Source organism: Trachypithecus francoisi, unplaced genomic scaffold (genome assembly GCF_009764315.1).
Source record: "Trachypithecus francoisi isolate TF-2019V2 unplaced genomic scaffold, Tfra_2.0 Lachesis_group5, whole genome shotgun sequence".
Lineage (NCBI taxonomy): Eukaryota > Metazoa > Chordata > Mammalia > Primates > Cercopithecidae > Trachypithecus > Trachypithecus francoisi.
This window is the reverse complement of record NW_022681470.1, coordinates 69,368,302-69,380,531: the sequence shown is the minus strand read 5'-3', so window position 1 is coordinate 69,380,531 and position 12,230 is coordinate 69,368,302. Positions and strand designations below refer to the sequence as shown.

At 38.7% G+C, this 12,230-nt stretch overlaps 1 protein-coding gene across 2 annotated transcripts in view; it reads right to left on the bottom strand.

Annotated features, from left to right (window-relative positions):
* Positions 1-12,230, bottom strand: part of PPP2R5A (protein phosphatase 2 regulatory subunit B'alpha) — a 78,411-nt gene that overhangs the window by 29,647 nt on the left and 36,534 nt on the right. For both annotated transcript variants that reach the window (XM_033198674.1, XM_033198675.1), the window contains exons 2-3: positions 5,541-5,737; positions 936-1,037 (exon numbers count right to left, since the gene is read on the bottom strand). In XM_033198674.1, coding sequence (XP_033054565.1) covers positions 936-1,037; positions 5,541-5,737 — 299 coding nt within the window. The remainder of the gene's footprint in view (positions 1-935; positions 1,038-5,540; positions 5,738-12,230) is intronic.

The window sequence follows — 12,230 nt, the reverse complement described above, 5'->3', positions numbered from 1 at the left end:
GCCAAATGATGGAAATAATTTAAATGTCCATCAACTGGTAAGTGGATAAACAAATGTGGTATATCCATACAATGGAATAATTCATCCATAAAAAGGAATGAAGTATTGACATAGATGACATTTATGATTCTTGAAAACATTATGCTAACTGAAAGAACCCAGAAACAAAAGCCCACATATTTTTTTTTTTTTTTTTTTTTTTTTTTTTTTTTTGAGACAGAGTCTCGCTCTGTCGCCCGGGCTGGAGTGCAGTGGCCGATCTCAGCTCACTGCAAGCTCCGCCTCCCGGGTTTACGCCATTCTCCTGCCTCAGCCTCCGAGTACTGGGACTACAGGCGCCAGCCACCTCGCCCGGCTAGATTTTTGTATTTTTTAGTAGAGACGGGGTTTCACCGTGTTAGCCAGGATGGTCTCGATCTCCTGACCTCGTGATCCGCCCGTCTCGGCCTCCCAAAGTGCTGGGATTACAGGCTTGAGCCACCGCGCCCGGCTAAAAGCCCACATATTTTATAATTTCATTTATATGCAGATACCAGAATAGGCAAATCCAGAGACAGAAAGCAGATTGGTAGTTATCTGGGGCTGTAAAGAGAGGGGAACGGGGTGTGAGTGCTAAATGCCAATGGGGATTCCATTTGGGGTGATCGAAAAGTTATAGAATTAAAGAGTGGTGATGGGTTGTACAGCATGGCGAATGTACTTTGTGTCACTGAATTGTACACTTTAAAATGGTTTAAATGGTAAATATATGTTAAGTGTATTTTATTACAATGAAAAAACATTGAAAAACAGTATTTGCATGAAAGAAAATAATGTTAAGAAAACCATAAAAGTTAAATATTTTACACAGACACTCAGAATCTAAATGAGAAAACCATGATTTCTGCCGAATAACATAAATATAAAAACTGCCAATACGTAATTATGTTCCATACCTGTATGTGAGGCCAAGAGGCCTCAAGCGTGGGTTCATCCTCTTCTGGATCAAAATCTGGATTATCACTTGGAGGAAGTGTACGGAAGATGTTAGCACTGATCTGTAAAGAAAAAATAATTTTATGTTCTTTGTTGTATGTGTAATTGAATTCGACAATTCAAAATGAAATATTTTAAAGATCACTTTAAGAAAAAAGTTATAGCTGTAAGCTTAGTTCAAAATCTATAAACCTCTCCAAGATACAAAGGTGTTTGTTTCTCTCTTTTCTCTATCCAGTAACTCTGACTTCCTCAGACCTAAGCTCCTGAAGATTACAGATAGCCTCTGGATTAATCTTCTTTAAATTATAAATTGTTCTTTCCGAATTTTACTCAAAAAGAAAGAGGGGGCCAGGCGAAGTGGTTCACATCTGTAATCTCAGCACTTTGGGAGGCCGAGGGGGCAGACTGTCTGAGGTTAGGAGTTCAAGACCAGCCTGGGCAACATGGTGAAACCCCATCTCTACAAAAACATAAAAATTAGCCAGGTGTCGTGGTGCATACTTGTGGTCCCAACTACTGGGGAGACTGAGGCAGGAGAATTGTTTGAGCCCAGAAGGCGGAGGTTGCAGTGAGCCAAGATCATACCACTGCACTCCGGCCTGGGTGACAGAGCCAGACCCTGTCTCCAAAAAAAAAAAAAAAAGAAAGACAGAAGGGAAAAGGAGAATATAGAGGAAGGGAGTAAAGGGAATTCGAGGGAAAAAGTTACTAATTCTACTTATCTTTAATTTTATTCATTTCCTCTTTCTACAATTCCTCCCATATTCCAACCTGGCCATATTCTATACTTGCCTTATAACTCAGAGTTTGGTAAAATATCTCCATTCTTATACATACATACCACACTAAGGGAGAGGTGGGCGAGGGTAGAATGCCTTCACTATTATTATAAATGTGTTTATAATACTTCTTGATGATTTAATTTACTGTATTTCATCTACTTTGAGACTTTTAAAAAACATATTAACCACCTTGAAATCAGGATGTTCTTCATTTTAGATCCAGTGAAATACAGTATTTATAATTTCATGTTTTGCATTATCTTAGTACTAAGGTAATATATATCCTTTTTCTCTAGCAAAGGATAGATTGTGGTCTCAGTCTACAATTTTTTAAAGAATAATGAACAGACTGATAGACCAAGTAGTTTAATAAATATTTAAGGCCCAACTACTAAGGGGCTGATCATTTTGAGATAAACTATTCCAGAGGATAAGACACGGAATTGCAAGCAAATTTCCAACTATTCTTATAAAGTGGCATCTTTGGTACACAAATTACTGCTAATAGTCAATTACTATAACCATAAGACTTAATAAGAATAACCTAAAATTTCATCAGCCAAAACTCAATGCTAGTACTTGAGGGCAAAGCCAATAAACAGTTTGATGGACATCAATTTCACAAAGAGTAGCAGCAAGCCATCGATAAAATCTGAAAATAAATATATCTCACAAGAGCATAGAATTTGTCCTTGAGATCACACTTATTATTGTCAGTAGTAAAAGAAAAAGTTAACCTTGTAGCTACTAATAAAATTAACTGTAAGAGCTTCAAGAGTCTAAATGGGTAAGATGATTCAAGTATTACTTAGATATTAAATTAAGTACTCATAAATTTTTAAGAAACCAACAATATATACCTACTATGTGCATACAGAAATAAAAATAAATTTAAGAAAGCAACAACAAACACACATCTTTTTACTTGGGCAAAGAAATTAAATCCCATAATTTATTAGTATATAGCAAATTTGACTCAAATATTTGAGACTTTCAATATCTGTCAACAATTTTAGGGATTAATTCCCAACTCTAAAAATTATTGAATATAAGCCATTTGAAATCAGTAACAGTAGGAAATACTGCTTTTTCTCCCTGAACTTTTTAAATGATTAAAAAACAAAAAAAAACTTGAAGAAGTCCATCAGTAATTAATATTTATGTTCTCAAACTATCACTTCCTTTTATTGTCTGTGGGAGTTTAAGCCAATTTCATTTTGATTAATGTTCTCTCTATAGCTAATCTTTAAATTTTTTTGAGGCTGGACATGGTGGCCCATGCATGTAAACCCAGCACTCTGGGAGGCCGAGACAGGAGGACTGCTTGAGGTCAGGAGTTTGAGACCAGCCTGGGCAATAAGCAAGGCTCTACCTCTAAAAAAAAAAAGAAAATGAAAAAATTAATCGGGCATGGTGGTGCATGCTTGTAGTTCTACCTACTCAGGAGGCTTAGGCAGGAGGATAGCTTGTGCCCAGGAGGCCAAGGCTGTGGTGAGCTATGATTACGCCACTGCACTCCAGCCTGGGAAAAGAGACAGACTCTCTTTTTTTTTTTTTTCCTTTTTTTTGAGACAGGGTCTCATTCTGTCGCCCAGCCTGGAGTGCAGTGGCACAATCTTGGCTCACTGCAATCTCCGCCTCCCAGGTTCTTCAAGCAATTCTCCGGCCTCAGCCTCCCAAGCAGTTGGGATTACAGGCACCCACCACCACACCTGGCTAATTTTTGTATTTTTAGCAGAGATGGGGTTTCACCATGTTGGCCAGGCTGTTCTTAAACTCTTGACCTCAGGTGATCCACCTGCCTTGGCCTCCCAAAGTGCTGGGGTTACAGGAGTGAGCCACTGTGCCCAGCCAACTCTGTCTCAAAAAAAAAAAAAAAAAAAAAAAATTGAAGGCTTTTATTCTCTTTAAAGAAAAAAAAAAAAAAACTCAACAATCGAAATTTCCTAATTCCTTTTGAGAGGTCTTCTACTACAGAGTGATGAAAGAAAACCCAACTACTATATTAGAGCCAAACTTATCTTTCCTACTACACATTTGGTTATTCCCCAAGAACATATATTAGGCAAGGGGAAAGAAATGAAGGCAACTGTAGGTTATATTTATATTTGCTTTTAGCTTCAATACCTGATATAAGTTTTTTTTTTTTTTTTTGTTGAGACGAGTCTCACTCTGTTGCCCGGGCTGGAGTGCAGTGGCCAGATCTCAGCTCACTGCAAGCTCCGCCTCCCGGGTTCACGCCATTCTCCTGCCTCAGCCTCCCGAGTAGCTGGGACTACAGGCGCCCGCCACCTCGCCCGGCTAGTTTTTTGTATTTTTTTTAGTAGAGACGGGGTTTCACAGTGTTAGCCAGGATGGTCTCGATCTCCTGACCTCGTGATCCGCCCATCTCGGCCTCCCAAAGTGCTGGGATTACAGGCTTGAGCCACCGTGCCCGGCCTATAAGTTTAAATTATATACTCGGTGACAATCTAACTAGTCCAACTGGATTGATTGATTGACTTATTTATTTATTTATTTATTTATTTAGAGACAAGGTGTTGCTCTGTCAAACCAGGCTGAAATGCAGTGATGATCATGGCTCACTTCAGTCTTGAACTCCTGGGCTCAAGCGATCCTCTCACCTCAGCCTCCTGAGTAACTGGGCCTAAAGGCTCATGCCACCATGCCTGGCTAATTTTTTTATTTTTATTTTTAGTACTTTTTGTAGAGATGGGTCCTTGCTATGCTGCCCAGGCTGGTCTTGAACTCTTGGCCTCAAGAGTTTCTCCCACCTCAGCCTCCCAAAGTGCTGGGTTTACAAGCATAAGCGAGCCACTGCACTGGACTAAATGTTTATATTTTGTTAGTATACAATAAAATACAAAAAAAAAAAAAATTCACAAATACTAAACAAAATCCTACTGTTTGATAGAAAGTAAGGTTGAATTACTAATAAACAGCAAGAGTCCTAAACAATCTTACTTCAATAAAGTTGGCTGTAGTTTTTTTTCACATCAGATATTCCATTTATTTATATTAACTTCTTAAAGATCCTGACTTTCAATTAAAGTGTTATACCTGACTCCCTTACCCACTACTTAAATGTGGAGATCCCTAGTCTTTCATTGGTCTTCCCTTTCCCCTTTAAAAGTTCTCAGTAATGGCCGGGTATAGTGGCTCACGCCTATAATCCCAGCATTTTCAGAGGCCGAGGTGGGTGAATCACGATGTCAGGAGTTCAAGACCAGCCTGGCCAAGATGGTGAAACCCCATCTCTACTGAAAATACAAAAATTGGCCGGGCGTGGTGGTGGTGGGCACCTGTAATCCCAGCTACTCAGGAGGCTGAGGCAGAGAATTGCTTGAACCTAGGAGGCAGAGGTTGCAGTGAGCCGAGACTGCACCACTGCATTCCAGCCTGGGCTACAGAGTGAGACTCCGTCTCAAAAAATAAATAAATAAATAAATAAATAAAAATAAAAGTTCTCAGTAACTATTCACCTCCATGACATTAATTACCTATCGATCTGTATAATCCCAGGCCTAAATCCTTCTCTTAAGCTCTAGATCTGCACTATCCAATATGGGAACCACCAGCCACTGTGACTCTCTCAACTCCCAAACTTGTATATGCAATGATGGTATCATTGGAATGGATGGGATAATCTTTCAAATGAACTATTTTTTAAAATTTGGGGGATGTATTGTACATTTATTTAAAATTAGTCTCATTAATCCATTATTATACCTCAGATCTTAAATTTACATACATCTGAGGAACATAAGTCTAGAGGCTTACCATTTTTACTATATCAGAATACGCTGATTCAACAATTACACCACGATTAGTTGAAACATACTCAACCAGTTCATTCAGTGTTGCTCTTTTAATTTCTTTGCTCTTCAAGTCTGAAACAGAGTCCATGAAATCAAACAGTATACAACACTGCTGCAACTTCTGACAGAAAAGATCTTGTTGTTCATTTGAAGTGGCATCTATAAATAAAAATAAAGAAAAACTTAGAAATAACCTACTCAGAAGTTACTTTTATGTATTTATTAATTTTATAGAAGCTATTCACATATGTAAAACTTCTTCCAAAAATCTAGTGAGAAATGTGCCCATCTAACCCCATCATTCAGGGATTCATACTGGACTCCTCTCTCTCTCTCATTACTCACAATCAATCATTAAAAAAATTGTTTTAAAGAAATGTGGTCTTGCTACGTTGCCCAAGATAGACTCAAACTCCTGGGCTCATCTGATCCTTCTGCCTCAGCCTCCAGAGTAGTGGAGATTATGTGCCACCATGCCCAACTAATCATTAAATGTTATTGATTCAACGTCTTTTAACATATTTGAAATCTATCCTTGTCACTCCCATTGCCATTTCAGACTCTCACCATGCCTCATCTGGACTACAGCAATGATATTCTAATTGCTCCTCTTATCTGGTCCCATAATCATTACCACTCCTGACATACCCTCCAAACAACTTCAAAATCTAGCTAAAATGAGAGTCGGTGTGCTCAAGTTCCATGTTTTTCAATGATACTCTAACAATTAAATAATAAAGTTCAAACTCCTCTGGGCTGTATACAAAGTGCAGCTGTCTACTGTCAAGAGTCATCTCTTAACCTTTCCAACATGCCTTTTCATTTTCATTAAACCATACTCTCTGCAGTTCCCTGAAGGTTACACAATGTTTCCTCTGTCTGGAATGCCTTTCTTCCCACATTCCCACCCCGGGAACACTACCTACTTATAAAGTTTCAGCATAAGTCCCTTCTTTATTTTTTTAATTTTTATTTTTTTGAAACAAAGTCTTGCTCTATCGCCCAGGCTGGAGTAGTTTTCAGAAGCTTTCCTTATGGTACTGAAGCTAAATTGGTTGGTTTATCCACTTTTACCCAAATATGTTTTAGGTGCATATCTCTATTATAGTATTTACTGTGCTTTACAGCAATTATATTTTACATATTCAGCACCCTTCAACTAAAAGCAGGAAACAACAGCCAGGCACAGTGGCTCACACCTATGTAATCCCAGAACTTTGGGAGGCCAAGGCAGACAGATCACTTGAGGTCAGGAGTTTGAGATCAGCCTTGCCAACATGGCAAAACCCTGTCTCTACTAAAAATACAAAAATTATCAGGGCGTGGTGGTGCGTGCCTGTAATCCCAGCTACTCTGGAGGTTGAGGTAAGAGAATCACTTGAACCCGGGAGGCTGGGGTTGCAGCGAGCCGAGATCGCACCACTGCATTCCAGTTTGGGCAACAGAGACGACGTCTCAATCAATCAATGCAGAAACCAAGTTTTATTTATCTAATTATTTCTGTCTTTTTATCTCTCTACTTCTCTTTCTCTTTCTAGTATCTAATACAATGCCTGGCATATAATAGGTACTCAAAAAATGGGCCAGTGTGGTGGCTCATGCCTGTAATCCCAGCACTTTGGAAGGCTGAGGCAGGTGGATGACTTGAGGTCAGGAGTTCAAGACCAGCCTGGGCAAATCGTGAAACCCCATCTCTACTAAAAATACAAAAATTAGCCGAATGTGGTGGTGGGCACCTGTAATCCCAACTACTGGGAAGGCAGAGGCAGGACAATCACTGGAACGCGGGAGGTAGGGGTTGCAGTGAGCCGAGATAGTGCCACTGCACTCCAACCTGAGCCACAGAGTGAGACTCAAGTCTCGATTTAAAAAAGCTTATTGTTTTATATTCTACTTATTACAAAAATACGGACACATCGTATCGATTTGATTCTAACAAATGTTAAATCCTTTTGTTTCTAAGCTTCAAAACCATAAAACTTCAATTCTGAACTTCCATATCTATAAACAAGGACTTCAATTAGCTCAATCACTTAAGATTACTGAACTCCTGAGAGTAAAATTTAAAAATCATATTCAACTGATATTTAGCTCATAATATACAGAACTGTTCTTCCATTCAAAACCAGTACATACTTTATATAAAGATACAGGCAGAAATCTTCGTAAAGATGATAACTTAATCAAGAATGTCTACGGTTTGTAATTAACTCCAGGGCAGGAAGCTAGTAAAATTACCTTTCAATTATATTCAAGTTGCTGTCCTTAAAAAAGCTGATTTAGATAAGGTACTGCTGAACCGTAGTAGGTCAGGTATTCTAAGCATGTTCACACAAAGTCACAAGACATAAGGCACATTCTTTTCATTGGTCAATTATTATTAAATAATTTTACAATAAAACAAATGTGGATATATTATAAAGAACAGCAAAAGTCACATGATTTTTGAAGTAAAAATATGAAGACTTGAATTTGCTGCAGTTCATCTGTGGCTATGCCAGTAAAATAAGATAGCTCCACACTTAGAAAGAACTTATATTAACACTTCCTATTCCAAAATCAATAATGACTCTCTGCTTTATGAAGGCTAAAGTCTATAATCCTAAGATTGGCATTCAGAGTCCACGTAATATTGACATATATGACATTTTTCACTACCAATTTGGTAAAGTTTTTGATTCAGGGTCACTTTTTTTTTTTTTTTTTTTGAGACAGAGTCTCACTGTGTTGCCCAGGCTAGAGTGTGGTGGTGTGATCTCGGCTCACTGCAACCCCCGCCTCCTCCCAGGTTCATGTAATTCTCCTGCCTCAGCCTCCCAAGTAGCTGGGATTACAGGCCTGCACCACTACGCCCAGCTAATTTTTGTATTTTTTTTAGTAGAGATGAAGTTTCACCATGTTGGCCAGCCTGGTCTCAAACTCCTGACCTCAAATGATCTGCCTGCCTTGGCTTCCCCAAGTGCTGGGATTACAGGTGTGAGCCACCACATCCTGATTCAGGATCACCTTTTATGAAACTGTTCTTAAGTGGGAATATTTTGATTTCTGATTTAAAAATATTTGATTTTAAAAAATTATATTTGCAGCTATTTTTAATACTAAGTATTATGTCAAACAGTTGTCTTTATCCCAGAATTAAAATTCATTCTATTGGGGGTGAAAATGAAGCACGAGCCAACACACATGCTACATATAACCAGCAGTCTTATGTTTACTACCTTTTTTTTATCCCAAAATGGCCATTAGTAATTCTAAGCAGAATCTGCTTCTTCTCTGTAAAATCAGTTGTTTCTTGAATGGCCCTTTTCTTAAATCTTCTGGGGCTTTTTACCCTTAAAATTAAAATGATTATGTGCATTTAATTTCCATTAATAAATGATGTCTCCTAATAATTTATTTCAACTAACAAAAAGATGTCTGCTTGATATTAGTACTTAGTTTGAAAACTAGAGATGGACACCTCTGCTTATGTATGTACTACACACTAAATGAGATACATGTTGACTATGTGGGCTATAAGAATCCTTCTCAATCCATAGTGTACAGGAAATCCCCATAGTTTTCTCAATTATTCAGTAGTATCTTATAGTTATCTATTTTCAAAGATATCTATATTCTTAATATATGGCTTTATTTTATAATATATATCTTTATAATTAATATGAATTCCATAATGATGACTTGGTGAAATAGTTGCCATACCTTGAGAGGCTGCATTCTAACAGAGTTTTAAGATATATTTTAACTCTTTTTCCCTAACGCTAATAGTAATACAAACTCACACAAGATCCCACTTCAATTATGTGAATACTTCATATAGCCAGTCCTCTTCTCTCCTTCCTCCCACTACCACCTCCTCAATGTGAAACCAGTTCTCTTAATCTCTAAAGGCCGTATGTTTGTTCAAAGTCTTTTCCCTACCTGAAATACTTCACTAGATTTCCTCCCCTATCTTTCCATATCCTACTTGCCCTTTAAGAACAAACTTAAATCTCACATTCTCCACAAAATTTCCCTTAGGTAGGTCAGGATATAATGATCTCTCCCACCTCTCATGATCTATAGTGTTCACAACCTCAATTACGTATTTGAGTACCCATTATCTTTAGGCCTATATTCAACAGATGTTTCTTTCATCAACCAACAAAAGATTTCAGGCTCCTCAAGGACAAGGATTATTCACTGAGCAGGGTTTCCTTTTTATTTCTTTTTTATCTAGGATAGGGTATATAAGGAGTTAATAAATACTTACTTGATGCTTAAAAAAACTCTCTGAATTTAAAGAATAAAGATACTGCACTGAAAAACAGTCTACTGAACAAGGAGAAGTTCAAAATTGGTGCTGGCTATTAACAGTGACATAAATAATGAATTACTACAACATGCCTATGTTTAAGAATTAATAATGCCGCGTGCGGTCGTGCCTGTAATCCCAGCACTTTGGGAGGCCTAGGCGGGCAGATCACAAGGTCAGAAGATCAAGATCATCCTGGCTAACATGGCGAAACCCCGTCTCTACTAAAAATACAAAAAATTAGCCAGGCATAGTGGTGGGTGCCTGTAATCCCAGCTACTTGGGAGGCTGAGGCAGGAGAATGGCATGAACCTGGGACGCAGAGCTTGCAGTGAGCCAAGATTCCACCACTGCACTCCAGCCTGGGTAACAAAGCGAGACTATGTTTCAAAAAAAAAAAAAAAAAGAATCATAATGACCATTTTTATGAATAATCTACCTTGATGGTAGAATTAAATGGATTGAGATAACAATCATGAAGATGAGTGCATATATTTCAAGGTGAAATACAAATGGAAAGTCTGTTTTTCTAACACTACAGGCTAAGTAGCCTGTGGCCAGCACAAAAAAAAAGACACAAAATGACTTTCAGGATTGGAAAATACAGTCATGCACCGCATAACAAAGTTTTGTCAACAACAGACTGCATATGTAATGGTGGTCCCATATAAACCGTATTTTTACTGTACTTTTTCTTGTTTAGATACACATATACTTACTTTTCAAATTGCCTACAGTATTCAGAACAGTAACATGCTGTGCAGGTTTGTACACAGCCTAGATGTGTAGTAAGCTATACCATTTAAGTTTGTGGAAGTATACTCTATGATGTTTGCACAATGACAAAACTGTCTAATAATGAATTTCTCAATACATAGCCCCATCGTTAAGCACAATCATAGTAGGTTTAAGAACATGTTACCCGGGCCGGGCGCGGTGGTTCAAGCCTGTAATCCCAGCACTTTGGGAGGCCGAGACGGGCGGATCACGAGGTCAGGAGATCGAGACTATCCTGGCTAACACGGTGAAACCCCATCTCTACTAAAAAATACAAAAAACTAGCCAGGCGAGGTGGTGGGCGCCTGTAGTCCCAGCTACTCGGGAGGCTGAGGCAGGAGAATGGCGTGAACCCGGGAGGCGGAGCTTGCAGTGAGCTGAGATCCGGCCACCGCACTCCAGCCTGGGCGACAGAGTGAGACTCCGTCTCAAAAAAAAAAAAAAAAAAAAAAAAAAAAAAAAAAAAAAAAAAAAGAACATGTTACCCTTTTTTTTTTTTTTTTTTTTGAGACGGAGTCTCGTTCTGTCACCCAGGTTGGAGTGCAGTGGTACAATCTCTGCTCACTGCAACCTCCACCTCCCAGGTTCAAGAGATTCTCCTGCCTCAGCCTCCCAAGTAGCTGGGACTACAGGCGCTCACCACCATGCCCGGCTAATTTTGTATTTTTAGTAGAGATGGCATTTCACCATGTTGGTCAGGCTGGTCTCCATCTCCTGACCTCGTGATCCATCTGCCTCGGCCTCCCAAAGTGCTGGGATTACAGGGGAGAGCAACCATGCCCAGCCCCATGTTACACATTTTTTAAAAAAGACTTTTTCTGGGCACCTAACTCTTGGGTCTCCTCCTCCAGAAAGAAATTAATGTTTTTCATAGCTTATCCATTCAGTAATCCATTTCTTAGCCTAAAGATGCATTTAAATTTGTTTTTGTTTTTTCTCCCCCAGAACTATATCCCAGCATTACATAATGCTTGGGTGGGATAGGTCACATCTGAATTCTCCCAAATTCAGTATTTAGAAGCAGTTAATGTTACAACTCCACTGGCTCTGGGTTAAAATAGAAGTTTCCAATTCTTGATTATTTTTAGGTATTATGATATAGAAAGATCTCTTCCTACTAAACCCTTCCCATTAAGTACATAACGTCTATTGAGCAGTCTGCTGTGCTCCATATTAAAATACAGTACTACTGCTAATGTTAGTACTTCATTCCAAAGACAATTCTAAGTGTTTTATATGCCCTAATTTCACTCTCACAACAATCCTTTGAAGCAAATTCTGAAAGAGATGATTTCCTGCCTTCAAAAGATTAGAAGCAAGTTGAGAAGGCAAGATACAGAACACAGAAAGTAATGCTATCAGGCAAAACGGAAAAAGGTACTACCACAGTATATATGTACCACATATATACTGACTACTCTCCACACAATCTGGAATCAAAAAGAATTCAAGAGTGCTTACAAGATTAAATATAAACAGAAAAATTAAAAATGAAATCAGAGGGCCGGGAGCAGTGGCTCTTGCCTGTAATCCCAGCACTTTGGGAGGCTGAGGTGGGCAGATCACGAGGTCAGGAGATCG